Source organism: Motacilla alba, chromosome 7 (assembly GCF_015832195.1).
Source record: "Motacilla alba alba isolate MOTALB_02 chromosome 7, Motacilla_alba_V1.0_pri, whole genome shotgun sequence".
In the NCBI taxonomy this organism is placed as follows: domain Eukaryota; kingdom Metazoa; phylum Chordata; class Aves; order Passeriformes; family Motacillidae; genus Motacilla; species Motacilla alba.
This window is the reverse complement of record NC_052022.1, coordinates 16,982,417-17,010,218: the sequence shown is the minus strand read 5'-3', so window position 1 is coordinate 17,010,218 and position 27,802 is coordinate 16,982,417. Positions and strand designations below refer to the sequence as shown.

Genomic DNA, 27,802 nt, shown 5'->3' with positions numbered 1-27,802 from the left:
TTGGATAAGTGCAAGAATTAGTATAATCAAAGAAAGATTTTAAAAAATAAGTGAATCTAGAAATTATATGGTCTAAGTCTTTCATTAAGATGCAGTTCTTTGCATCTGACCTATGTTAATGATTCTAGCGTCTCTGGGAAACTCTCAATACATCATTCTCTTTTAACTGTCTTATCTGCGGGGCATTACATAATGCAATGCTAATTATCTTACTTTGTCTGGAAAGCAACTTCTAAGATATGCTGCTAATAGACAATGATACAACTTTTAAAACAAAAGAAAACTTCATTGCTATAGTATGTGTCCTAATTAACATCAATTCAGTGTCTAATTTTTCACTGTGGTAGAACTCCCTCAGCTCCAAAAATAATGCAGGCAATAGGATGATAGAGCTGCCTCAGGGAACTGACAGCTTGCGTGAACTGCATGACCACAGGTAAATAACTAAAACTGACGCCACAGAAAATACCTAGCTCATTTCAATAATGTCCAAGCTAGAAGTCAGTTGTGCCTGAATTACTGCACCATGCTAGTCAGTTGCACATCTACTAATAAGAGGTTTTCTCTGTATTTTTTTCGCTATGTGAAATGGATATTAAGTTTGTTGTACTTTGTGAAAAATCCTAACAGAAGCAGCAGAAGCTTGAGGTGTCACTGTTACCATTCTCAGGTTAGGAGACTTGTAATCTTTGATTTAATAATTGGTGAAGAAGTTCAAAAGGGATTTAGTGAGATGGAGTCAATACTGTACATAGTACTGTGATTCATGGCCTTAAAGTTTTTCAGTAGCAGAAATTTAGGCTTCTGAGAAGAGCAGAAGCATTTTAAATTGTATGACCTTACCTACTGATCTCTTAAAAGATCCAACTACTCCTGCTTTGTCTGCATCATCTCTCTCAGGAGAAAGGGGGACCAACTCATGAGAAGTAAATTGGAGCTTCATTCCCATTCTCTTCCTGGAACAGTGAGCTCTGAGCTGTCCCCGGTGTCACGCTACTGTTAAGGTCAGACCAAGTACATCACCACCAACTCCACCCAGGGAGCAACACTCACAGCCTTACATGTTTCAGTGAGATTCTACTTGAAAAGGGAGCCATGCTGGGCTCTACCACTCATTAATTTGTGAAGCCCATTCAGGTCAGGTAGACATTTCGAATATCGCATGGTATTGCAAACCTTTTCTGGGTTTTGCAGTATAAAAATAAAATTGAAAATTAGTTAGGATAAATATTTATTTTCACATAACATATCTTAATTGTGAAAAACACAATAGTCTATTCACATGTACACATAAACTTTTGTAATAAATTACATCCAAGAAGTTGAGTAATTTTGACCAGGAATATGAAATTAGAAGTAAATATAGCACTACATCTGCTTTACATTGTCTGTGATTTCAGAACGTTAAGATTAACATTGGAAAAGCACTCAAATCCACGTAAAACCAGAGTGTTTTAAAATAAAACCACTCTGAAATACTGAACAGAAATACAGAATGCCATTGAATACACTGATTTCTTAATATTCTAAGAGTTGGTCAAGTGAAGCTAATACATTTTGATTGTATGCATTATCTGTAACAAAGTCAGCAACATGTTAAAACACCATCAGGCTGCTTTCAGGACAAACCAGTATTGAGCTTCTATACTAACCTTAAAACAATTGGAATCTTACAATTTATCATCAAGTACACAAAACAAAGCATTTAACCTTAATGCATCAGAGTTTTTTTCCTAAATTTACATATACAAAACATTGAATTAGATGTTAAACCTTCTTCGCATCCATTAGATTTTTTTTTCTCCATAAAAATGGCTTTTAATGGGCTTTGATAATGCTAAGGTAAATTTAGAACAGTGACCCTATTAAGTTTGCAAAAAAATGCAATTATTTATGGCTAAAGTATTAAAACATACGCACTCACATACACAAAAAAGTTGTAATACTTTAAATGTGCTGAATGGGAAAACTTGTTCACGAGGTGTGTAGAAAATTTGCATATTTGGGAAAGGTGGGGAATGTCATAGCCCTATGGATGAGTTCTTACGAAGATTGCAAGACTACAATTCTTACTTTTAGGATTCAAAGTTACAGCATAATACTGAGAGTTAGCTTTCATTTTAATAATTTAAAAATTTATCTTAAAAAATTTAAAAATCAGTGAATTCCAAATAACACAATAAAACTTCAGCTCCACATCCCTATTCATTCAATACCTAATCTTGCAGTCTTTTACACAAAAGAACAGCTTGAAGGGTCAGGCAGTAACAAAATCCATTACAAAAAATGTAATAGCCTTAAAGCCACATTTTACTTAGCAATGTTGTTTTTATCTTTTACTCAATATGTACTTGATGGAATAATAAAGAGCTGTAGCAAAACAACAGCAGGATACCCATTTAATTATTATACACAATCTCTGAAACGAATAGGTTTACAGTTGTTAGTGGAGAGAAGACAATATAAATACGTCCTTTATGTGGCTGAATTTTAGGCAATAAAGAGGAAGATCATTGGGCAGGTGATAAAACTGCATGTGGGGTATAGTTTGTATCTACAAATTTTTCCCTATAATAAAATGATGGATTGATTAATGACAAAATGCATTTGTTTGGCCTACCATGGCAACATTCATACAATACAAGGTAAGATACCGTAATCACAAATCGCATTTTAAGAAATACTGTACCCATGGTTCACATCAAAGGATGTGTGGTGTTCTTTAGCTAAGGTGAGAAAATGCTTTAATATATAATTTTTTATATATATATATATATTTATATATATATAGGACTATGTTCCAGTTACATACAAATTTTAATATTAAATACACTGTATTAAATCAAGGAAAACATCACAAATACAGAATCTGACCCTGCAATTCACATTGCAAAACTGAATCCATGACTTCAAATGGACAGACTAAGGAGGAAAGTATTATCCTTGTTAGTTTATTCGCAGGGTCAGATCAGTTGTTATTTTATAAACTTCTTAATGTTTGCTCGTCAGTTTGGGTCTCTTGAAATCATTCACTAGTTAGGTGATTAAAAAAAATTGAAACAAGGGTTTTCAAGTTCATCTTGAATCAAGATTATTAAGTATTCTCACACAGAAAAAGTAGCAAAATACAGTACAAACCTATTAACAGGAAAGTTGAATTTGAAAGAAAATTTGCTTCTTACATTTCTGATACAAGTACTGATAAATGGCCAAGATCAGCAACGAACACAAAGATTTTTTGCATTGGCTACTGCAGACATTTACATTGATACTAGACAAGGTAGACAAGGTGGAATGAGACAAGTATTGCACTACATTACCTGTGCTAGTTTGAGATGAAAGACAAAAGTTACAAGGTAAATAATTTATATTTAGTGGTTGTGGCACTCCTTTAATTCATTTGTAAAAAAATTACTTGAAGAGCAAGTCATAGACAAGTCTCCCGGTCGACACCTTTCCCTGAGTCAGCTTTCTTCTCTTTTCTGATTTCAGCACTAGGAAACGAAAGGGGAAACAAAAAAAATAGAGTTATGGTAGCACTATCACACACACAACTACACATATATATATATATAATCGACCTGAAAACCAACATTGCACAGATACTTTATTTTTCATGCTTCATGGCACAAACTGGGAAAGCAGGTGAAAATTTCTGTGCTGAATGGTGTAGAAGACATCAGGCAGCATTTTAGTGACAAGGCAGGTAAAGAACTTAAGATGTACAGCCAGCCAGCATGCAAGCAAAGATAGCCACTTATTTTTACTTTTTTGGCAAATACAACTTAATTTACTAAATAATGGTAATGGTACAGTTCTCAGACAATACCAGGACATTCTCAAATGGAACAAACAAGAGGTCACAGTAAGTATTTCTTGTCTTTAAAATGTATTCTCTTGTTCAACTGCACATTTAGAAGGAATGTCTCTGAACTAGAGTGGTGCAAGCCAATATCCAACAAATATTTGGCTTTCATCTTTATTGAGGCGAGCAGAAGTCTGGGGAGGATGAGGAGAGATAATATTCCCCGTGTGGAGTGTAATACATACTTCCTCATGTATACATTATAAGGAAATAATTATTTTTTTTTAAAGCCTGAAATAAATAATTTTTTTTTAAAGCCTGAAAGATCAGACACAAGCTGTATCATTCAGAGCACTAAACCAGAGTTCAAATTGATTCAGCTTTTTTTTCCCCCCAGTTAAAACAATGTTGATTTGCCTACAGAAAGCAATATACGTGCAAAGCGGATGATTTTTTTTGTGTGTGAGTGTCCTAATTTACAACAGCGTAAATAAATAAAAAGTCATGTTTTTCCAATGAGTCTCAATCACAGCATGAAAATGCAAAGAGGCTTCCACAACACAGGCAAATCAAGCCTTCAACAAAGAGTGGCAGGGTATCTAAAGAAAACCAGATGGTTCTGAGAACAAACCTGTAGCAAGCACATAACCTACCAGGTTTCATGGGAATAATTCCTTAACTAGAATGAATGAGAAATAGGCTGAGTTACGCAAGGCTTAAAGAAAGCAAGATCAATTCTCAAATTCTTAAGGTGATTCATGCACAATTCTACAATCATTTGACATTTTTCTTCACATAAAAATTGCTTTAAGGATACAATTCAGTTCAGCCAAAGCTTACTTCTATGCCTATGGCAGCTTCCAGAGGTGTTAATGGAAATAGCTAAAGAATACCAACTTCTGCCACTTCAACTGCCAAATCTGTCACCTTCTGTAGAGCAGTGATAGAATTGGGTACGTTACACTTTCTGCACACAAAGGGTATGCAAACAAATTCCGGGGGGGTGAATTGAAAGTGCAGCAGTACAGCAGGCAGGGAGTTACCTGTGCTTAGTAAATGCAAACACTGAGGTGTTGTGTGCCTTACAGTCTACAATATTTCCACGTTTTAGGTGCCTCTGTGATACCAGGAAAGTCTTCCTTCTATTTAGGATTCACATCTCTGAGCAGCTCCTGCAGATGTGGGCTTTAATGCCTTGAGAAATTTGAAAAAAAAAGGACAAGTCCAGTCTTTTTCCAGTAAAACACGTCACTGGTGGATCTGTAAAGGAGTTGGAGCTCTCTTCCTCCAAGGGAATAGCCTAACCAAGGGAATAGCCTAACACACCTGAGCAGGAAGGTCTGGGATGTGGGATTTTCATACCTTCAGGTCGAAAAGGAAACTCATATCATGTACAAAGTGACAGATACCTCTTTCTCCAATACTTCAAAAGACCAGCTAAGTCTATCTCCAGTCCATGGTCAGATCTGCATATGCTTTGAAACTGCTCTCTGAAGGGCTTAATACTATGAGCAAAGACAGAGGAATGTTTATTTCCATGTACCAAAGAGGGCTGTGCTTCAGATAAGTGCCGTGGTGTTCTGTTCTACCAAGAAAGGCTCAAAGGCAGACCTTTAGGTCCCTGGGAATTTTAATAATAAAAAAACAAAGGTTGGAAAATTATAAGGTGCCTCGATGGCTAGGCAACTTGACTGAATCCCTTGTTAAGTCCTCTCTTTAGACAGGTAAAAACATTCAGGAGCCTGGGATGCAAGAGCTCTCTCGCACTATGCTACTTCACAGAATCAGGGCCAGGGCACATCTTGTGATAGAAATTATCCATGCATCAGACTGGGAAGTCATTTGTATAAACCCTTCCTGTCTAAAATCTCTTTTTGTAGATGATCTTAGTTTTAGAATTGGCCAAGTGAACTCAGCATTTAATTACTATGAGTAACTTCTTGTTAATTGGTCAATACCTTGCATAAAAGGCATTACATAAAATGATGTAATTACATAAATGATGTAATAATGTAGTATACTATCATAATTTAATTATCCCCATTTAATAATATTTTGAGATATAAGGAAGCAGAACTGACAGCAGAAAGGGAATACTAAATGTTATGTAGTTAAGCTTCACAAGGCATCAGTAAAATTTATTTCAAAATGAGATTTTTCCCCCTCTGTGATAAGGTACCCTTCACTGCAGAAATTGTTAATCTAATACTGCTAATCTTGATCATTTGCAGAAATTATCCTTACAACTGCTACCATTCCAAGCTTTTTTTTTCCTCACTAATTACCTAGGATTGAATTATATCCTCATTTAATGATACATGCATTAGGTTCTATAATATTTTTGTAGCTCTATCCCTAATATGACTTAAGATTAAAGTTGATTATGGCTTTGCTTATCAGAAAAAAAGTCTTTCAGGGTTAAAGTTCGTTGAATCTACTCCTCTCTTAGAATCTGAGACAAGCTAGAGCACCTGAAAATGCAGGATTTCAGAGTCTTTAAGGCTGTTTGTTTATAATAGGACACTCATATCTAAAACCAGAAAAATCTTTTCTCCTGAGTCTTTGTTTTCAAGAGCAAAGATACAAGAACAAATTGAAAATTAGATCTTAAGAAAATTATTTTCTATTTCATTAGTTTCTATTTCACTGCAATTTAAAGGGCAAGTTTCTTATCTGAGCCACAATCTATGTGGATGCTCTTTGTTCAGAGGGTCATGTTTACATCATCTATCATACCACCAAAGAAAGTAACATCCACCAGGAAAATTAAAACTCCTGTGTACCCAGGGGCTGTGAATGTACCTTTCATTCATGTACAAGAAATGTCTCTTTCTCCAGGCTTTCAGAGGCTGGACAGCAGAGGCACTTGACATAAGAAAACCCTCCAGTACATCCTCCTCCCACGCACCACACTGATTTCAATGACATGATCCTTTTCAGTCCATGTGTAGGGTGAAAGGCAAACAAGAACTAGGCTATTTTGACTGTCAGGGAAATATCATCAAAATGACCACATCAGTGGGCTGCTCCATGGGTGTCTAAAATGAAGATTCTCTGGTCATCAACTGCTCAGTCTTGTTAGTGCAGTACAGGGAAAGGAACAACTCTGAAAGGCAGCATGCCATTTCGGGGTGACAAAATTAAAAAACACTATCAGTTCAAGTGTTCTCTTACTGCATCTATTCACCTTGAAACAATGACTAGCTGTTGCAGAAATGGTCTTTTGAAAAGCATATTTAGAAATGGGCAGAATATAATTCTGTATTTTAAAAAAGATGACTAGGAATAAATTCAGTTTGACATTTGAATACATTACACTACTTAAATACACTATTTTAAATACAGAATAAATTTCAAATTCTCATATTTGGGACTTTACTGAAGACATTTTACATTCTTATTTGAAATTTCTTCTCATCGTCTCTCCCCAAAAACTACACAAAGTCAACTCATTCGGGTTCCAAGGTGACATCATTTTGAATTGGTGAATTGGAAGACACAATCAAGGAAAAGGTTGGGGTCAGGGTCTTACCTTTGGGGAATCAGCTTCTAGAGTGATTAGGAAGGGGAGCTTATGACAGAAGTGTGATACAAAATAATTAAATAGAAAATAGTTACATTTTAAATTTATGGAAGTAGAGGAAAAAATTCTCTTAGAAAATCACACTGGGCTTGAATTTAATATTTTCTTATTCCTGTCATATCTCTATAGCACAGATTAAATAATGTGTCTTCATTTTACCAAACTAAAATCTAAAATTATTTAAATGTTTTGAGTACAAGTGAAGTAGGCAGAAAAATGTAAAGAAATGATGCAATCATAAAATTATTTTCACTCCAAATATTATTAGATTGCATTCAGAGTACTGGGTTCTTCATACAGCTATTTCCAGGGCAGTGATGATCACTTCTTTTTCAGGAGGAAAGAACAAAAGCAAGCAGAACAAATGCAATATCCAGGTGGAGGCTGGTGGTTCATTACACAAGCATCAGGCATGCTCAGCTTCATTTTCCACTGGAGCATAACTAAGTATCATGCAAATATTTGTGATTTATGTTTTTAAATAAATAGTGAATTTGTGTTTTGAGCTCAGAATATTACAACTGGACATAAGAAATAAAACTGCAAAATGCTAAAAATCTTTCAAATCCCTAGCAAAATATTCTAACATTGGTTTGACACCAATATATAAAGTATAATGAAGTTAAAAAAAAATTAAGACCTTTTAGAAGGAAAGCTTGACTCCTTATCTTTTGCATTCTCTGAGGATATCAACAATGTCTTCCACACAGCAGTTTTTGCCATTTCATCAGAAATGTTTATCACAGATGGGTCATCTCTAGACAAGAATGAAAGTAGATACACAATAAAACAATCAGCCATCAGTCTTGTTATTTATTAACTCAATAAAAGTCCTTGAAAACTGATAGTGATGACAATAATTAAGTGCAATGTAAGTTAAGAGACTATGTTAAACTTCAGAAGTCTTGAACAATTACTTAAATATTCTCTCAGAACATCTTTGCACTTTTTAAGTATCTTCTTCCTCCAGCAGCAATTAATCACAGTAAAATAAAATTTATTGTGTCACTCCCAACTATTAAACAAGATAAAAATAAAGAAATGTGAAATTAAATATTGCCCAAGATCTCACAGCATGATAGTGGCATCACTGGATTAAACACAATCCCAAAAGGTCCTACTTATGCTCTGAAACTCCACCTACTTTTAAAACTATTTTAAAAGCAATCAAAAGCCTTAATAAACTAAAATATTTAAGAGTGCTTAGGTATTTTTTAAAATTTAATTTAACAGGACTAATAAAAATGCCCCAATTACACAAACTAATCAGTAGCCTTAAGTAGCACCTTGTAGGCATTATGCTCCTTGCTTTACCTGGACTGCTCCAAACATGTATTTATACACTTATAATAAAGTTTTAAATGTTTTAAGAGATTGCCTGTACATTATTCCTGACATCATGGTTACATATACTTGGCATTCAGTAAGCCCTCAGTAAACTTTCTGTTGTGTGTTTTGGGAAACCACTTTAATCACCAATATCTTGACTCTTGTTTTTAGCTACAGGACTGCAACCCTTACAGTACAGAGTCAGGTCATTATCCAGGCAACTCTGCCAACCTCAACACACAATGCAAATCGAAAGAGGTCACAGTGCAAGATAAATTAAGCTACATATTGCTAATATAAATTACAACAAGAAGGTATGGACAAAACAAGAAAAGAACCAGACCATTAGTAGTGTGATGAGTCAAAAGGAATAGGCTGGGATTTTTCAGAGACACAGTTACAAATATCCTGATTTGCATTAGGAGACACTGCGGTAACTTTGTGTTAAAATGTTAGAGAGAAGCCACTCAAGGATGATGTTCCTATGAGCTCACATTCATGCAGAGGTTCCTGTCACCAGATATTTCAAATGTTTTATTAAGACTTTATTTCTGAAAACTTTAAATTATATTCATTCCTTATGGCCTGGCAACATGTATTATTACTATCTATAACACAGATGTTCATGCTTTTTTAGTTGTGTCAACCCTGCATTATGCTTTATCTACTTGGGACAGCTCTTGATTCACTCATTATCTTACATAACAGGATTTAAACAGAATGTTTTACAATGTAATACTGTAAGAGCCTAGTTTTTCTGCAGCGTTTTCAAAATCTTTCCTGGTTCCCTGCTTGCATCAGGCTGAAGGGTTTGACCTGCTCTACATCTTCATTTTGCACTGTGCATGTCAGAAGCCAAAGTTCATTGTGAACAGTCTGATCCTGCAGCCCTGTCCAATGGAAAACTTCCAACTAGTGTGTCTTTTTCCTAGGGAATGTGAGATGGTGTGGAAAGACTAGAGAAGGGCTGACCTTGTGACATGCTGCAGTGTGTGGTTCAGTTCACCTATGCGTACCAAAGAAACATTCTCCTGATATTCAGAAACCATTATGAATAAATATTGTGGCACGTTTACTTTATTTAATTGCAACTCACCTAAAAGAGGAAAGGTATATTTTACCTGTAATGTCCTTCTAGTGGTAACTGAACAGTCCCTTCCTCTTCCATTGCTAACATACTTTGCTCTTCCTAGAACAAAGGAATTCAGCCATGAGACAGGATATGAAATTGTGAAAAGGGAAATCTGTGTACTTTAATCATCTTTCCATTTTCTTTAATATTAAGTATTTATCTGAAGTTCTTCAAGGGAGATACTTTTCAACTTTTACTTAAATATTTGACATTTAAAAACTTCTGTTTTAAAAGATGTATCTTCACTTAATGCTGTTTTCCAATGCCAAATAGAGCACTGTTTTGTAACAATAAAGAGGAGAATCATTAACAGTGAGTGAACAACTGTCTGATGAATTTTAAATAACACTGATAACAGGATATATACATTGATGTTTACATGCAAAAATTAGGGAAGATGATTTACGTTTGCACACACAGTTTTAAGACTGATAATACTGTTTTTAATACTGATTTTTCAGTGAAAGGTAATGAAACAAGAGACCCAAAATCAGTTTGCACTTGAAGAGAATTAGGAGATAAATCTACTAAAAACCATATGTAAATTAATCACAAATTTAGCAAATCTGCCTTAGCTGGAGGAGAGAAGAATAGAGCAGCTCCCAAGAGCCATGTCCCCTGCAAAAGCAAAGGAAAACAACCTCCAGAAGAGGATTCCCAATGTCCACACCCCTGGTCAGTACGAGCACAGCTAGGAGGTTAACAAGTCTTGGCAGGGGGGTAACCATCAAATCCTGCTCTAAATTGTTGCAGTGTGTGTGTGAGCCCAACAGACACCCAGAGACCTCCACAGCTTTCTTCCCTTTACAACAGTTTCCCTTTGTTACGGTTTTCACCAGTGCCTGTCTGGAAGCATGGGTTGGCTAAAAAGGAGAGTTTATCATTTTCTGGCAGATCACCAAAGCCCCACGTGCATCACAAATACTGATTGTTGGTGTTAGCAGCAAGAGCCAGTACAGTTTTCCAAAATAGTAGAATTTAAGTTCTCTCTGCTCAGAAATTTGTTTCTTCAATGCTTTATTATTATAACTATTTCAAAAGTCACAATATTTTTTTTTTCTTCAAATGTGAAAGTTCTTTGTTCATCCATGTCTCAGAAAGACTTAATTGATTAACATCAAAGTGACTTCCAAAGGAGGTCTGTGAGGAGAAGGCATGTATCATATCCACTATAAATGTACAAAGCCCTGGAAAAAACATGGCCTAAAAATATAAAAACAACTTAAGTGATGAAATTAGGATCCAATCAAGTAAGTTTCAGATCCTGTCAACTACATTTCTGAATATTCTTGTGGGTAGAATACTTCTATTTTTAAAAGCTGTGTGATAGCAACTCTCCAATTAATTCCTTAGGCTACATGTCAGAAGTTTTTTATTACTAGTTAATTTTGTCATTTCCAGGCTTCACAGCTTCATAAGTTTTTGACAGTTGAACAGTTTTAATAATAGCTCTAAATATTTAGAAATGCCAAAATATGTAAAAATAACCTCTCAAAATAGACAGTGAATGAAATAAAGTAACACCAGTAGATTTTCCCAGTTTTGTTTCCTGATGCCATCCTATCAAGCAAGGGAAGGAAAGTGACATATAACCAAAACATAAGTATAACAAGGAATTCTTTCCAACAACCAGACCCACAAGAAGAGAGCTACCTTGGTTACTTCTGGTTACTCTGAATTGTGATGACAACAGACACCATGATGAAACATCTCTCTGGTCTGCTTTGATTCAAGGGAGACAACAATGACTCACATATTTTAATTTCAGCCTGGTAGTTTTACAGGCACATACTAAATAGTAAATACTCATCTGGATTTTTTTTTTTTTTCTTATAGGTAAAATCTTTTCCACAGAAAATATTCCATGACAGTATGTTGAATGTATCAAGGAAATCAAAGGTAAGAGTTTACCAGGTTACAGATGAGGCAGGGAGTTTTCAAAGGTCACAGAAAAATCAATCCTAAAGGCAGAGTAATCTAGTTTGTGTAGTTACCCATTCAAATTATTAGCTCATGTCCTATTTCTGCAAATAAAGCTACTAATGGCCATCCTTAACACACACATTTCACTGGTCTTGGATCACGTCTCAGGGCATTCTTAAGGATAATTTTCAAGTTGATAAGGAATTATCTGAAAAGCATATTCTTTGAAATAGATGAGAGTCCAGATCTGAAACAGCCACCTGGGTGGTAATGCCACAGGATGTGAGTCTGAGCATTTGGTTAACGGGGTTAGCAGGGTCACTGACCTTTTCATTACAAAGTGAATTGTTTCTGCAGTAGCAGAAAGACAGCTCAGGCCCAGAGTGTAACGGGGACACTGCACAGGGTCATGACATTGCTGAGCAGAAAGAGCACAGAGTGATGCCTTGTGCCCTGTGTAAGGCTCAGAGGCAGCTGGGACATCCACAGGCCTCAAAATCTGCACTTCTTTCCTCAGCATCTCCTGCAGGGATGAGACCCAGCCCAGTGCAGCATCCAAGCGCCCCAGGGCTAGGATCTGAGGGCTTTCCTACAGGCACAGGTTCATCTCTGCACACCATCTGAGTGGGTCTCAGAAGCAATCCCCAGGAGTACTGTGGATAATATTTTATATAACAGCATGGCAGCCTAAGAATCTACATCCCCACCTAAGCCTATCAGATTTGTAACCTTAGAAGCAGTTCTGCAAAACATGGCAATGTTACACTTAGATACTGTTAACAAGTCTGCCTGGTACATGGAATGTGCCTTAAAGAATTTTCTCTAAATGTCTGAAGGAGAAATTGATAAATTGCTACACACAAAGAAACCTGAAACCATGACCCACCTCTTTTTCAGCATCTTCCAGTTTCTTTTTCTTGCTCTCAGGCATCAAATCATCTAACCAACTGAGCTCCCGCTTGGTAAAAAAGAAATCCATGAGTTTTCGGACAAATACCAAAGCTAGGACCTGAAAAGATATTAATTCAAAGAATTAGGAAATTTAGCAAGTAAAACAGACAAATAGACTTTTAGAGGAATTCTTTCAAAAGTGATCAGTTTATTGCTAGAATTTTATCCTTTAATTTGAATAAACTAACAGCTGCTATTCCTGTGTTCAAATGAAGTATGGTTTGAAGCACTTAACAATCACTGAGGTCAGTAAATATATTCTATTTTCTATTAGTGAAATCATCAGAGAAATCACTTAAGCAGCAGACCATCGTTATTTCTCCCAAGACACAGAACTGTTAGGCTCCTCAGTTCAATAAGCAGTTCTTCCTTAATAAGTGAGTGTTCTTACTGTAACAGGATTTAGTAATATTCCTTAAATAAAAATGTCAAATAAATTTTAGTATTTTTTCTTTAAGAGAAGAATTTTCCCTAAGAGAATATAAGTTGGGATATCCACACATAGGACTCAAAACAGAGGTTGAATGTCAATTTTTTCACTACTTAATAAATTACAAATTTTCCTTGAACACAGAATCAAAGCAATACTATAATTAACTGCCCCTCTTAATATAAGAAAAATTATCTTTTTCTTCAATAATAATTATCCACAAGTGAAAATAATTAGGGATTTTTAGAGGAAATTAAAAAATTTCATACCATCATAGGAAAGACAATTGCAGCTCTTGAAACCTTTATAATCCAGAGAAGCACAAGACAACTCAGCTGAATTATAGTGAAGAGATGGACCTTTCTAAGAGGAACATGCCTTAGATAAATAAAATCTGGCTGGTGCTTTGCAGGCATCCAGAATAACTTTATCCTGTCAAAAAGCTGAAAGAGAAAATTTTACAAGTTTGGATCAAAATGAGGTGTAGGATCATCTATGCTGGCATTCACACACTGCCTAAGAGATCCTGAATATCCAAAGAATCTGGCTTGTTATTCTAAAGGCAAAAACTACATCATTTCAGCACCATAGAAGAGACTCCCTCAGTAACAACCATAAGCCTTTAATCTAGACTAGTCCAGCAGTGGCAAAGGACTTGTCTTCTTGCCCACTGAGCCAGCAGAGTAGGAACTAGAAACATGTCACTTAAGCAGAGTTTAATTACTTGGTCAGTCATACTTCAGTGCCTTTCCATTTGAAACACATGGGCCTCCCTAGGCTTACACACATGCTTACTACACTGGATGTTATGCATAAAGTAGGTGGTTACTTTTAAATCGTGAACTCTTAACATTAGGCAAAGACAGACTTCAGAGTGGTCTTGAATCAATTGTGACTCCACCTGAATGGAAGCTGGTTGATCCTGTTGGGCATGTGTACTATCACACTTCTTTCCTAATACATCCTAGACTCCTTTTTCAACAACTGAGCTCTGCCTCCTTTGGCACATAAAAAGCTGCTCCTGAAGGGACCTCTGCAGTCTTTTATTTCCTGCAAATGAACAGCTTTTCTTTTAATTCACCAGACAGTTTATCCCAGGCTGTTTTCTTCTCCATTTTTCACTTTATTCACAAAACCAGAAACAGAAAAGGGAAAAAAAAAAAAAAAAAAAAAAAAAGGACCGAATACCAGAAAGCTGACTGCCATGCAGCTAGGAATGTATGTGAGATGTGAGAGGTTCCTATTTTTCTATTTTTCAGGCCTGCTTGGCTCCATACTGACCTGAGACATTTGTATCATGGCACAGTGATTATGGTGATACACCAATTCTCCCTGCATGGATGAGCCATGCACATTCACACAGCCTTCAGCAATGTCAAGTTTTGGAAATTTTTATTGAGCATGTGCAAACTGCATTTTTCAAAAGGCTTATAATTTAGCCAGATTTGAGAATATTCCTTTTTCACAGAAACAGCAAAAAGCACATCCTCCCACAAAAGCCATCTTATCAAATCTCTATTCCTTATCCCAGCATGGGGGAGGGATGTAAGGAGGGGGATGCTATCACTTTTCCAAGTAAAGATAGCCATATTTCAGCATGTCTTAAAAACGCTCCTCAATAGTGTAGTGTACCTTCTCATATCCCTCTTCTGAGAAACAGCTGAACCATGTTAAGTTGAAATAATTTAAACCTCAGTAAAAGCCAAACTACACTTCTGAGAATATCAATCCAAAGGATAAGAGACAGGCAAAGTTATAAAAGAAGAATCTCTGAATAGAGACCACCAGTCAAAAAAAAATCCCAGTTTTGCCTATAAATGGAGGTAATTTGCAAGCAAATGTAATGAAAAAAACAATCAGAAATTTTCTTTGCTTTTTGTATTTGACCTTTTGCACAGTATAGCTTGTGTTTTCACTGTGTGATTGTTCTTTCTCAATTGTCTTGGAAGGTGTGCCGATGCCTCATGGGCTAAAGGATTTGACACTGCGCCATTTCATGCTGCAGTCAGCCAGGAGAAAAAGAGCACAGTACAACCCCAACCTGACTGCTGGAATGCCAGCTTTCTGCCAGCTACTCCTACTTGAGGCCGCTGCAGGAATGCTGCTCTTCCACTAGACTTGACCCTTCATCCCTGAAGGGCTGTGGGGCTTGCAACAGCTCCCCCTCCCTGCCTGGAGCATTTATTTGCACAGGGAAGACTTTCAAAATTTCACTTAAGTTAGTTTTAGGGCAAGTTAGCCCTAAAGGCAAAGTTCAAGGTAAGTGTAGCCCTGCAAAGGAACTTGGAAAAGGTAGCACGCAAGCTAGTGAATGGGGAGGCAGCAGAGAGGGAAGAGCCCCTGACAGTTATTACTCAGTTTTTAGGCTCAGCAAAATTCTCTTGATAACAAGAGAGAACAGAAAAATCAGCATCCAAAAAATAGGGGAAAAAATGAACATATTACCTAAAGGGAATACTCTTATTTAGAGAGTAGTCGCTTACAAAAATTTAAGGTTGGCAACATTCCTTTAAGACTATACACAAAAGCTAATACAATAATATAAGAAGAACAGTAATATTTTTTATAGAAAGCATCACCAATAACACACTCATCATAAGTCCATTTTACCTGAATTCCCTTTAGAGATGAAGCACCCATGTAAAGAAACACTCCATAAAGTACTGGCATAGGAATAAACTGCACAAACAAGCAGAGAAAGAGAAGAGCATATTAAATACTACTTAACAATTTTAAACACTTCTAGAAAGGCATTCAAAACAGTTGAAATACAAAGTGCCATATGCCTGCATTAATCAGACAAGTTGTAAATTCAGAGTCACTCAATTATAAATTAATAATGTTTCTCAGAGTATAAAGCAAAAGAAGAATCTGGCTCTGTAGTTTTATTTTCCTCTCATGGACAGTTATTACAATATAGTTAATTCCCTATTAATAAAATTAACAGAACTACACAAAAAAAAAAAAAGCCTTAATTTATACTTACATTCTTTACTTTAAAGACAGCTCCGAAAAATGTTTGTGTCAAGAGACACAAAATATTTCTTACTGCTAAAAGTAATATTTTGTGCTGTAAGCATTTAGAAATGGGTGAATGATTCTATGGAATGATTTTTAAAGATACTATTTAAATGTTCAGGTTCACAGCATAAACTCTGTAGGTAAATGAGTATGTCCATAGAATCTGTTAGAAATACTAAATACACAAAATGCATGTTCTGTGTGTTTTCAAAGTGAAGGCTTTATAATATACTTAATAAAATACTGCTGGGAAGTCCAAGTGCTAAGGGTTTATTGCCCTCACTGCGACAATATTCAAGAGTAAGTTCCGGTTTTACTAAAGCCAGTGCCAAAACTTGCACTGATTTCACAGAGGCCAGATCATTCTTTCAAAAGTATTACATGTATACAGAGTATTATATATGACTGTAACTAGACACCCTTTTTCAGGACACTGGTGAGCTGTCTTGAGTATGCAGGAAGCATGAGATAATTTTTCTGTTCATTTCCAAGAAACAAACCATAGAACTTCTCTTGCAACTGTGAAAATATTTTTAAATTACTTGGAAACCACAAAATGTTTTTAAATTATCTAAATAAATTTTAAGTTGGTATAATGAGACTGTTTCATGGGAATTTGCCATGGGCCCAAAGTATTGACAAAGTGTGAATACAGCTCAATGGCAGAATTCCCTTTGACTTCAGTCAGGCCAGATTTTCATTACAAGGTTTTTATTTTAAAAATGCTAGGCACTTTATTAAGCAAAATGAGAATTCCACTTTAAACTCTCATTGTGTAACATTATGCTAGTCAGTAATGTGCCTGGAAAGAGCATTCATTAGATAATACACTAACAACAGTGAAGTGTTCAGTGCAGTATTCTTTAACTTGCCCTTACTTCCCCAAATTACCTTTAGAATACTTGTCAAAAAGACAGATGAGCCCATAAGGATAAAAATCATGAGCCCTGTGACTCTTTGCTCCCGGATTCCAAGAAATTTTGGCTGCTCCCCTGGAGCAGAGCATTCTGATTCCAGTTTTAAGCTGTTCACATGGGAAATAGAGAGGACAGTGGCTGCAACAAACCACGGCAATCCCATAATGGAGCACACACCAAGCATCACTGCCACCATGAGTAGGTCGAGGTGGTATCCGCATCCTTTCTGTTAAGAAAAGTAAAGATGGAAAGATGTAAAACGACATCTGAATTAAGGAGAACGCTCCTGGCAGGCATTCCTAATGAACAGCTAGAGACAAATGAAAATTTGAGACTTATAGGGAAAAAATAGCTTCCTTCTATGTGTTATCCAGGCTGGGTCAGTAGGGATGCAGAATGGTTATCTAAGGGGAATTCCTACTGGTTCACACTCAGAGCTCAATGTCACTGGACTCCTTCCAGTTAGAAGTTAAATGTCCCACAAATCCACTCTACAGTGGGCACCAAACAGCTTTCCTGCTTATAAAATGAATACTGGTGAGACACTGGAAAATACATGCGTTTCCTGTTTTAACTAAGTCTCTTCTGTGGATAATAGTAAGCAGAACATTCAGCTGTGCTGCCAACGTCCCACTAATCTTAGTAGACCTTCCATCCATTCTTACAAAGAGGTGGAAAAATATGTATTTTTATTGGTCCCTACATAAAAATCCATAATCGATAAAAATCCACTGCCAAGTCAGTTTATGCTAGAAGGGGCCATAAAACCACAGTGTTCCTTCTAAAGTTTAAGATGGTAAGCGCATGATACACATTTTCAGTAATGTACTTTCAATCTTAGATAAGAGCAGATAGCTAGAAAATAAGATACATTGAATTAAAATATAAAATCAGGTACTGGTTTATTGGTTTCCTGATTGAAACTTAGCATCGTAATATCCGTATGAAAAGTCAATACAAAACCTTTGGGTTTGAATCACTTCTGTAGTGGTCAAATGCTACATAAATTTACCAACAGGTGGATAATGGTTTGCTTTCATGCATAAAACCCTTTGGTCAAATCTTAGATACATTTAAAAACCTCCACTAATGACCTAAAGAAAAATGCATCAATGCATCAAGCTTGGTTCTATAGATATCTGCCAACATAGCTGAACCACAGCTGAGTGGGATATTTCACTTCAAATTTAGCAAGTATCCAGGACTGCCTCACAGCTGCAAGCAGCAGCTGAAGCTATTTTCCTTCAAAAGTCAGGTAGTTAGCCATCTCCACAAAACTTTGCAATAAGGCAACAAATCCAGTGTCATGGTCTGATGAAACAGCGATGTTCATGCAAACAATGTGAATATGTTGAACCATAATTTTTCCTGTAAACCCATGCAAATGCCTTTTGACATAAAAAAAGTAACTAAACTAAACTTGGAAGGGTTTGCTACAGAGACTGCCAAAAGCTGAAATGTGCACTATCCAGAATTTGCTATGGGAAGTATAAAAAAAGAGGGGAAAATGAGTTGGAAGCAAACAAATCATTTCTTTATGAAGACAACTTTTACTTCTAAAATGGGAAGCGTCTGGGTTTATGAAAATGTAAGCCACATATCAAAATGAAAATGCCATCTTATTTGCTTACATTATTTAAAAAGGGGAAAAAGTAAAGAAAATGAAGAGAATCAACTCTAGCAACCTTCCCTCACTCCCCAAAAGTGCTTATGAGTCTTATCTTCAAGACACATCTTGACAAACTCAGAGATGTGTCAAACACAGATATTAGTTACAGGCACAATGCACTCAAAGAAAGAGTTTAATTCTAAATCCTAACAGAGACACCTTTTTTTACCTTCTGACACATTTATGAGGAATGTATCTGCTAATGCATACAGAATCCGAGAGCATTTCCTCACATTCATACATGATCTGAGGAACCTGACATATGGGAAGAAAAGGAAGCATAGCAACAGGTGATGCTACACCAGACCCCAGCAAAACTAAAACGCAGCAAGACAAGGGGGCAGCCAGGAGGACCATCTGACTCCCAGATGCCAGTGCTGAAAAAACACATTCCAAAGCTTGGCAGCAAATTCCTGCATCTGTCAAGTTAACCACATGCAATGCTATGGATTGACATGAAGAGCCAGGCTGACAAAGAGGGCAAAAAAAGAACATATCAAATGTCACAATCATCCAAGAAGAGGCAATGCAAAGTGAAGGTTGCAAATGCATTTGCTAAAGCAACTTGGGATTGGATTGCTGCTTATTAAAAGTATGTCAAAAAAAAGCCTAAGCTTGCTGCATATACATGTACAGAAACCTGCTGCTAGATTTTGCCCAACAGTTTTTCAGAGGGGTGATGTCCCTTTTTCTCTCTCCATCTGTAGGCAACTAAAGTGTTAGAGAACAGAGCAGGAAGTTGTCCTATGTTGTTTTAAGAACCCATTGTGCCTCTAAGGCTCAGTTTTGTTCTTCTCCCTTCTTTAACATAGGAAGGGCATTAAAAAAAAAGGATGGGTAGAACCACAGAGAGCAGGATGAAGAGGGGAAAAAAATCTTGTATTACGAAATAACCCCTGAGTAGTTTTTAAAAAACAAGTCCAGTAGAACAGCACTGTCAATACCTGAAGAGGCCATTAATATTGTGGTATTTGAGGAGATTATTAACTTGAAGGCATTTTTTTAAGTGAATGAATCCTACTTCTACTAAAGCACAGAAGGCAGCACTTTTTAAACTCAGAATCTGTATTCCAAGTAACATTCATAAAGCCTTCTGTAAGGCAGTGGGTCACTGACACAGGGCACAGGTACCACATAGACCAACAAAGAAAAAAGCATAAAAATTTAAAGGGGTTCTATATAATATATAACAAACTAGCATACTAAAGTTGATGTATGCACATTACATAATCTGAAGCAGAAAACAACAGTCAAAGTATAAATTTTGAGTGAATACCTTTAGTTTGTGTTCTTTTCTATTGATAATGACAGCTGTGATCTGCTGGTCCATAAAGATAAGGATAGTACAAAGCAGGGCTGGAATTACAGCAGCTATCACTGTCCACCAAGGATTAGGCCCCAAAGGAGTAATAAACCAGCCACGATCATCTCTGGTGGGCTACAAAAACAGTCATGCATGGCCAGTCAGAACTGTAAGGATTATTCACATTTCAATTTCATTTCAATTGAGAATACATACAAAACATTATTAAGATAGAACTTCCTTTAAAACCAACTTATACAGAGCACTAAAAAACATGCTAGACTTCCTCTGATGCCAAAGCAAGAAATTGCATATAATAAAATCATCTGGATTATTACAGACTTGGTTGCACTTGATACAGTAAACCCAAAATTTGGAGGAAGCCCCAGAACATTACAGTAGTCTAGGATTTGGGTGATTCAAACCCTTTTAATTTCTACAGAGGAAATTAATGTTAAGAAGCATGAAAGAGCCTGATGGGAGAGGTTCACTTACATGATCCATAAATCAGAGAGGCTGCATAATTCCTTGTGAACAATCACTTATTTTAAAATACAATCACTACTCCCTGATGATGATAATAAACAAGTATAAACCCATCATAGTAGATGACTTTGCAAAATGATAAAGCAGTGTAATTTATCAACAACTTACCTTAAAAGCATTTGGAACCTGAAGTTTTGGTGATGGAATTCCAATGGCATAGTCAATTAAAACCATGGACAAAATAGTGAGAAAGACAGCAAAGTCGCTGACAACAGAGCGTACCTACGATTATTGAGAGAAATGACAATTTTGACTAAAACATTCAGGTATGACTTGAGATTTTTTCTTCACTGTTTTAGTACAGCTCACAGCTTTAGCTTACAGCTAAAACCCTGCTTATTCTGATACAAGTTTCTGACAGAGGAAAGATGCCCTGTCTACTTCACCAGCAGTTAACTGAATTTGCAATGCAGACGGAATTCATACTTAGACACGACTAATGGCAACTTTTGAATTGAAATAAGGTCACACACCTTTGTTGGGAAGTATCGGCTGGTTTTGAACTGCTTCAGAGTGGATGAGAGTGTTACTGTAGAGAAGAACAAGATGACAGACCAGAAGAGGACATCTGGAACGTAAGGACCATGATGACCACAGGCTCGCCCAACAAACTCGCCATGAAACTTTTTACATTCCTATCAGGGAGAGAAAAATAGTGTTGTTCTAAAAATTATTCATGCTTACACTAACATTTTCTTTCCAATTTCTTTCCTAAATTGTATTACTAGAAATAGTAAAACTATTTCTAGATATTTATTATTTTAAAACTTAAAAACTCCCTATGTGTGTCTCTAGTCTACATGGAAAATTCCCGAAGGAATCTCTTTTTTAGGCATATTAAATGGTGAAGTCACTATGACATACCATAAATAAAGTCATTAACATAAAAACGGGGTTTTTTCAAACTCAGCAAGTACACTGATTTATTTTCTGTGTACAAATACAGATTTACACTTACTAACACTCTCCAAGTGTGGAAAGCAAAGTTCAAAAGGCACAAAGAGAAAGACTGCTCCTGGTCCATTCTTAAGAACTGATTTTTCGTTTTCACTTCACAGCCCCAGCAATTGAAGAAAAAGCTACTTAGGACGTGAGGCATTGGCCTAAAAGGAGCACAGTACATTTAATACCACACGGGGGCAGCACATCCTGCAAATTGTCTTTCTCTTACAAAAAGATCTGCTAAAATGCCAGAAAACCCTAAATCTTTAACAGCAATTACATTTAATATAATTTATTATCAATATACAAATACAGTAGAAATAATTTCCAGTACTTCTCCACTACTATCCTTAGTCATCTAAAATCATAAATAATAGCTCTAGAAATGTGAGCTTCCAGCTCTGAACTCACAATCCTTTCCTTCTCCTTCCCAATTCCTCCACATTTATTAAGAAAAATGAAATGCAGCACCCAGAAGCAGGGATTCCAAGAAGAAACACCCTGCCAGATCAGGATCTTTTTGTATTAAACCACGTGTATCATTGGCTCATCACACTCACTGCACAATTATCCTCTTAGAGGAAACTTCAGCTTTGAAAAAAGATTGTCTTGGAAAAAACCACAATTGCTATTTGATGACTGCGAGACAAAGGAGTGCAAGGTTTTTTTACACTGCTACAGCAGTAAACGTGGGATGCAGTTCATCATATGCCTCTAGAAGAGGATTTTGTCACCATCAAAATCCTCTTCACACTTGTCCAAAATCCTCTTCATACTTGGTCCAAAATCCTTTGCTCGCACTTGGTTTGTCTTGATAGCAAAAAATAATCATTGGATTTTAAGAGAGAATGAGAATCCAGATCTTCAGAAACTTGAAACATTTCAACTAGATACAAGAAGATATGAGCAGTAAAAGAGACGTAATGGGGTGAGTCTGACCAAATATTTACAGACAGCAATGTCTAATCTCTTACTGAAGTTCTCTAGAACAGAAGTTTCTTGATGATGCTTGCAAGAAACAAAAAAGTACCAAAAAATCAGTTATTTCTCTGACAACTACAGGGACTCATGGGAAAAGTTGGTCAGTCATACTGCTACCTATGTAAACTCAAGTTTTGGTAATAAGCTTTCACAGAAGTTTTTAAGGGTTTTATATAATGCAGCCAGTCTTTTACATTTATAGTTAAAACAAAATCTGTTATTTTAAATCTCCTCAGCTGCAAATGTACTCTGAAAAACACTGTCAGAGATCTGAGAAAGTGAGAGGAGGAGTCTGCTCCTGCACAGATGCTCTTAGAGTGTGCTGCAATTTTGAGAATATTCATTCTGGACTGCTGGAATCCCTCAGGCCAGCAGTTCTCAACTTTCTTTCTGCTGTTGCCACACCAACAGAGTTGAGGTGCAGTCCCTGCTCAGAGGAAGGCATGGAAGCAAAACAGAGCAGCCATGGAAGACAGCTCTTACTTAACAAGAGTTCTTCTGCATTCCTGCCTTTGGAAAAAAAAAAGAACAGTATCTTCTAGAGACAGTCCACTGGATTGGCTTTAAAGTGTTCGATTTGATTATGCCTATGATTTGGTTAATTCAGTTATCTCTTCAGTCTGGTGTCTTTTGCATTCAATTCTCTTTGACTGTGTAATGAAATTATCCCTTTGCAAGAAAAAGTGATGGCCCAATCTCAACACAACATTTTAATCAAGTTGTAAATGTCACTTTGAAGAAGGCAAACTTGAATTATATAAATCCTTTAAATATAGAAAAGTGTACAGTTAAGAAACTTGTTACACATTCACACAAGCCCCACTAAACTGCAGCTTTATCCCCTTCCTCCCCTGGGAAAAGAAATTACAGAATTTATGTGAGAAAAAAGTGGTCAATGAAGAGAAAATGTTACAAAATTTCTCCCCATCCTCTTTTTTATAGCCTGAACTACTGCAAGAGTGTTTTAGGGGAAATAAATGCTTTTGATTCTTTCTACACAAGGGAACTTTGGTTTTGCCATCTGGCAGAATTTAGGACAAATACATTGTCATTTGACATGTTTGACTTAATCTCAGCCAAGCTCTTGTGCTAGTGTGTCAAGAAGGTTCCAAAGCAGGGCATAAAATGCACACACTTGCTGCAAAAAGCTTACAAAAGGAGATAATGTTACAAAGTTCATGTTAGTTTTTGTTCAGTATCTTTTATTACTTGTTTGAACAAATATGAGCAGAAAAAAAAATGGTATTTTTAAAATATATTTGTTGCAGTAAGATGGACAAAATTATTTATGCCTATGCCTTTATTTATTAAGTTCCAAAATTTACTTACTGATACAGTTAGGTTCCCCCATGGCACATCAGATGCAGATATGTTGTAGTCCTGCCAGTATTGTAAGGTTTTATTGCTAGGATGCTCTGGTTCCACACAATTGCATCTGAAAATAAATATTTTTTTCTTTAATAATAAAAGATGTATCAGATATTAATCCAAATTATCAATTTTATGATACATTGAAATTATTCTCTACATTGACAGATCATTGTAGTTCAAATGAGTTCAGTAAATGCATGCTTTGAAGCAGTTTGGAGTTCAGCAGCTAGTGCTTTTACTGGAGTATTATTTGCTGTGAGGTGCATATGCATATATAGTATGTAACGTGACATATTCAAACCATGACCACATTAAGTTTTACCACCTGTTTTCTTCCTTGTCTATCGATACTTCTGAGCGCAGTTTGTAATACTGACAAGATGCTGGTCCTGTTCCACTCTCTTACACCTAACACTTCTCTACATGGACATTAGATGCTATGTACAGTTCCAGGCTGATCCATTTCCCAAATAACAAACTATCTACATCCCCTTTCCTTCCTAGATGGAAAAGTGCCCTTCTTTCCTAGATGGAGAAGTGTATGCAAAATTGCCAACTACCCAGTCAACTGTCAGGGCTCTGAATGTCAGGATCACCAGCACCAAAGGCTCTCTGGACTCTGTGTCCCTTGTTTCTCCTTTCCCCACAGCTGCTGTAAAAGCTCACTTTTCATTCTAAATTGTGTATTTTAACACGCAAAATGTGACGAGGCAGTGTAGGAGGACAATAAGAAATTTAAAAATAAGTAATTTAAAATCAAAATTAAATCTTTAAAGCCTCTGAAGCAACTGTGGGAGGCTTTTTCTTTGACAAAGCCTTCAAAACATCCAGGATACTCTGTAGGATCCAAGATGTCAAGTGTGCTTTGCAATACGCTTTAAATTAATCCTGCTTTAATAATCTATAGCACCATCGAGTCTGCTAGTATTTTAATGTGCTTATGATGACTTTAAATAAATTGTGTACTCTCTGATAAAGTTTTCAGGAGTAGCTGGGGACAGGATAACATCTGACTATCCCATGCAGAGCCATTGAGCATAAACTGCATTACAGCTGTAGCAGAATATCAGTTTATTCACTTACCTATGCCATCTATTTCCTACGTGACTGTTTATCTTTCCACAAAATGATAATACTCATCTAGATTTATATGATTTTCTATATATGAAATTCTACCATCTACACCATGAGGACACATCACTGACATTCTATTTCAATTACAATACTATACATGTGACAACAGCTGCATTTAATACATAGAGAGGAAAAGATGCAGGTTGTCTTTGTGCAATTCCTTGCTTTTATTTTAAATGCAGCTATTTCCAAAAGAAAGAGAAAACCCTCACAGCCCATGAAAAAAAAAAAAAAAAGCAACTGCATTCAGAGTATAGGGCCTGAGCCAAAAGTCCTTGACTGTCTTGCAAACATATTCAATATGCTTTGGATCAGGCCCTAAGTGCAGAACGAATGCGTGTTCAATGCATTGTTCAAAGTATTACAGAATGGGTTAAATGAAGCACATCACTACCAGTGAGCTACAGTACCAGAATAAAGCCAACAAACAGTAGGGCTACATCACGTATTGCAAGGGAGTATTGGATGTTCATGCAACAATACAGAGGTGGCTGTGTCAGGTTACTGCAGTTCTCTGGGAGCACGGGAGCTCCCTGGCCCTGGTGTCCATCGCCGATCGCAGACTGGCCAGACGCCGGGCCATGGCTGTTTGATTACAGCAGGCCAGGGTGGCACAGGCTGATCACTCAGTCACTTCCTCACTAGAAGGGGAGACTGTGCCTGTCGCCAGCACTACATGGTACAGCTACACTTGCTGCAAACTGCAAAATTACATTTAAAGGTTAGAGAAGCCAAAATTTCTATTTCCTCAGAAACGTGACACTTGAAGCTATAGTTCAATACAGCTCAGGTAAATCACCTTCAGATGAGATCATCTGTTTATTTCTGTAGCAATATCACTTTCCTCCTGCACAGCATTCCAGTCTGGTCTTTACCAAGTTTCACAGACATTTGGCAATGGCAGACTGATCATCAGCAAATAAGCGACTTATGCAAACTACACCCACGCAGACCAAAATCACCCTGCACAGTGCTTCTGTCACTGAATGGGGGCAGAGCTAGGCCCTAACAGTGGAGATCAGATCCAGTTCCTACTCAGAAGACCATTCAAACAATGATCTCAGTGTTTTGATATATACAACATTGCATTGCTTTCAATATTGTATGTGTTTTGGCAATGCTGACATTTTGATGTGAGATTGTGTCATGGTATTACTGTCTTCCAGCATCCCACTAATTGCTTAACATTGTAGAACTGTGCGATAGTAAAACACTGCCTGTCCATCCCAGAAAACACAAATGAAGGTACCATTCAGTGCCAAAATATAAAAACATTATCTACCAAAATGTGTTGTTTCATAACAGATTTAATTGCTTCAATGATAACTACTTCCCAACGTAAATGACCTTCAAGGATTATCTCACATTAATGAAATAATGCTTCCTACTTTAATATTTTTAGTATTTTAGTCTCTTTCATTGCCATTTCTACTTTGAGTAGTTTTGCCAGAAAAAGCAAAATACGCTGAATAGTTAACACTAACACATTCTTCTATTTTCCTGATAAAATATTACTCAGAATGCTGGAATAAGCAAAAAATTATTTCCTCTTGGGGGTTCAAATGCTCTTACATTCTTGTAAAGTTGTTTAAAGTGCTGAGCACTTGCCCACAACAAAGGATCTGTGTGGATTTTATGCTATTACCAAATGAGTAATAGACTATACAAACACCTGTGTTTTCTAAGCAACATATTCATCTTTAAATGAAGTACCAACTTAGCAACATACTCTTGTGACGTTGAGTGATAAATCAGCAATCATCTTCCTGATACTAAAAGATTCAAAAGGATTCTTTTGATTCTCTTTCATCCTGGCTAGAATAAAGGCAGGGAAGAATCTGACACCGGTTGTGGTAGCAAAAGCATAGGTGTCAATGGTTGGGGGGGGGGGGGGTAATCTTTGCTGCCAATTTCAACACATCCATTTCATAACACTTATGACAGAAATAAATAATTTTTCACTTTACCATTTTGGATATGGCAAGACATTCTGATCTCCTAGTAGGAATTCAGATGTTTAAGCATGGGTGACTGTACACTCCATGGTATCTGTGACATCCGTGATGAGCTGGCACATATGAGAGGATCTTCGTTGACTCATGCCTTTGTTTTCAAAGCAGCTGGAGGCTGAGAGATCTAAAATAGCACTAGATACTCAGTCACAGGCCCCTACCTGTATTTAAAATGTCCATATTTTGCAGCTAGACAGATATCAGTGGAGCTTGTTTTCTTTTAGGGTATTTAAAAATCAGCCTAATAGAAAGTGGATTATTTTTCTGAGGTCGATAAATAGACCATTTCAGACAAGATAGTCTTCAGACAACTCAGAACTGTTGTGAAATGAGAACTGACAAAATGAGAATATAACAAAGAATAACCTGAACCTGCTAGCTAGAAACAATAACCAGAGCAAGGAGTCTTTATTGCCTTTATCCTTCCAAGGCACTCAAGAAATCTCCGGCAAATCAGAATAGAGAACAAAGGTAGTTTAGAAATAAAAATTTTTAGGACTGCATGACAGATGGGTATCCCCTGGAGCCTGTACCTCTCTCCCCTTTATTGGTGGATGAAAATTTCAGCTTAATCTTCAGCACCAATTCAACTGTAACACACAGGCAGTATAGGTCATTCCCCAATTCCCTTCTTCCCCCCCCCCCCCCCCCCCCCCCCCCCCCCAACTCTCCACAATTTCTTAGCTGTTTTAGGTTTTGGTTCATAAGTCTCAATCTTGTTCACTTCATTAATTAGAGGCAGCCATCCTAGCT

The 27,802-nt window shown here is 36.7% G+C and overlaps 1 protein-coding gene across 10 annotated transcripts in view; it reads right to left on the bottom strand.

Moving 5' to 3' along the window:
• Positions 1-1,214: 1,214 nt before the first annotated feature.
• The window catches only part of SLC4A10 (solute carrier family 4 member 10), a 167,657-nt gene continuing 141,069 nt past the window's right edge, over positions 1,215-27,802 (bottom strand). For 6 of the 10 annotated variants that reach the window (XM_038143541.1, XM_038143539.1, XM_038143542.1 and 3 more), the window contains 11 exons: positions 23,862-23,967; positions 21,083-21,244; positions 20,718-20,831; positions 20,037-20,198; positions 17,066-17,317; positions 15,764-15,832; positions 13,423-13,596; positions 12,659-12,781; positions 9,839-9,906; positions 8,029-8,145; positions 1,215-3,494 (listed from right to left, as the gene is read on the bottom strand). In XM_038143541.1, the coding sequence (XP_037999469.1) occupies positions 3,428-3,494; positions 8,029-8,145; positions 9,839-9,906; positions 12,659-12,781; positions 13,423-13,596; positions 15,764-15,832; positions 17,066-17,317; positions 20,037-20,198; positions 20,718-20,831; positions 21,083-21,244; positions 23,862-23,967 (1,414 nt within the window). In that variant the 3' untranslated portion in view covers positions 1,215-3,427. Of the gene's footprint in view, positions 3,495-4,436; positions 4,485-4,848; positions 5,000-8,028; positions 8,146-9,838; positions 9,907-12,658; positions 12,782-13,422; positions 13,597-15,763; positions 15,833-17,065; positions 17,318-20,036; positions 20,199-20,717; positions 20,832-21,082; positions 21,245-23,861; positions 23,968-27,802 lie in introns of all 10 variants that reach the window. The other 4 variants (XR_005257653.1, XR_005257652.1, XM_038143545.1 and 1 more) reach the window with 4 other exon arrangements.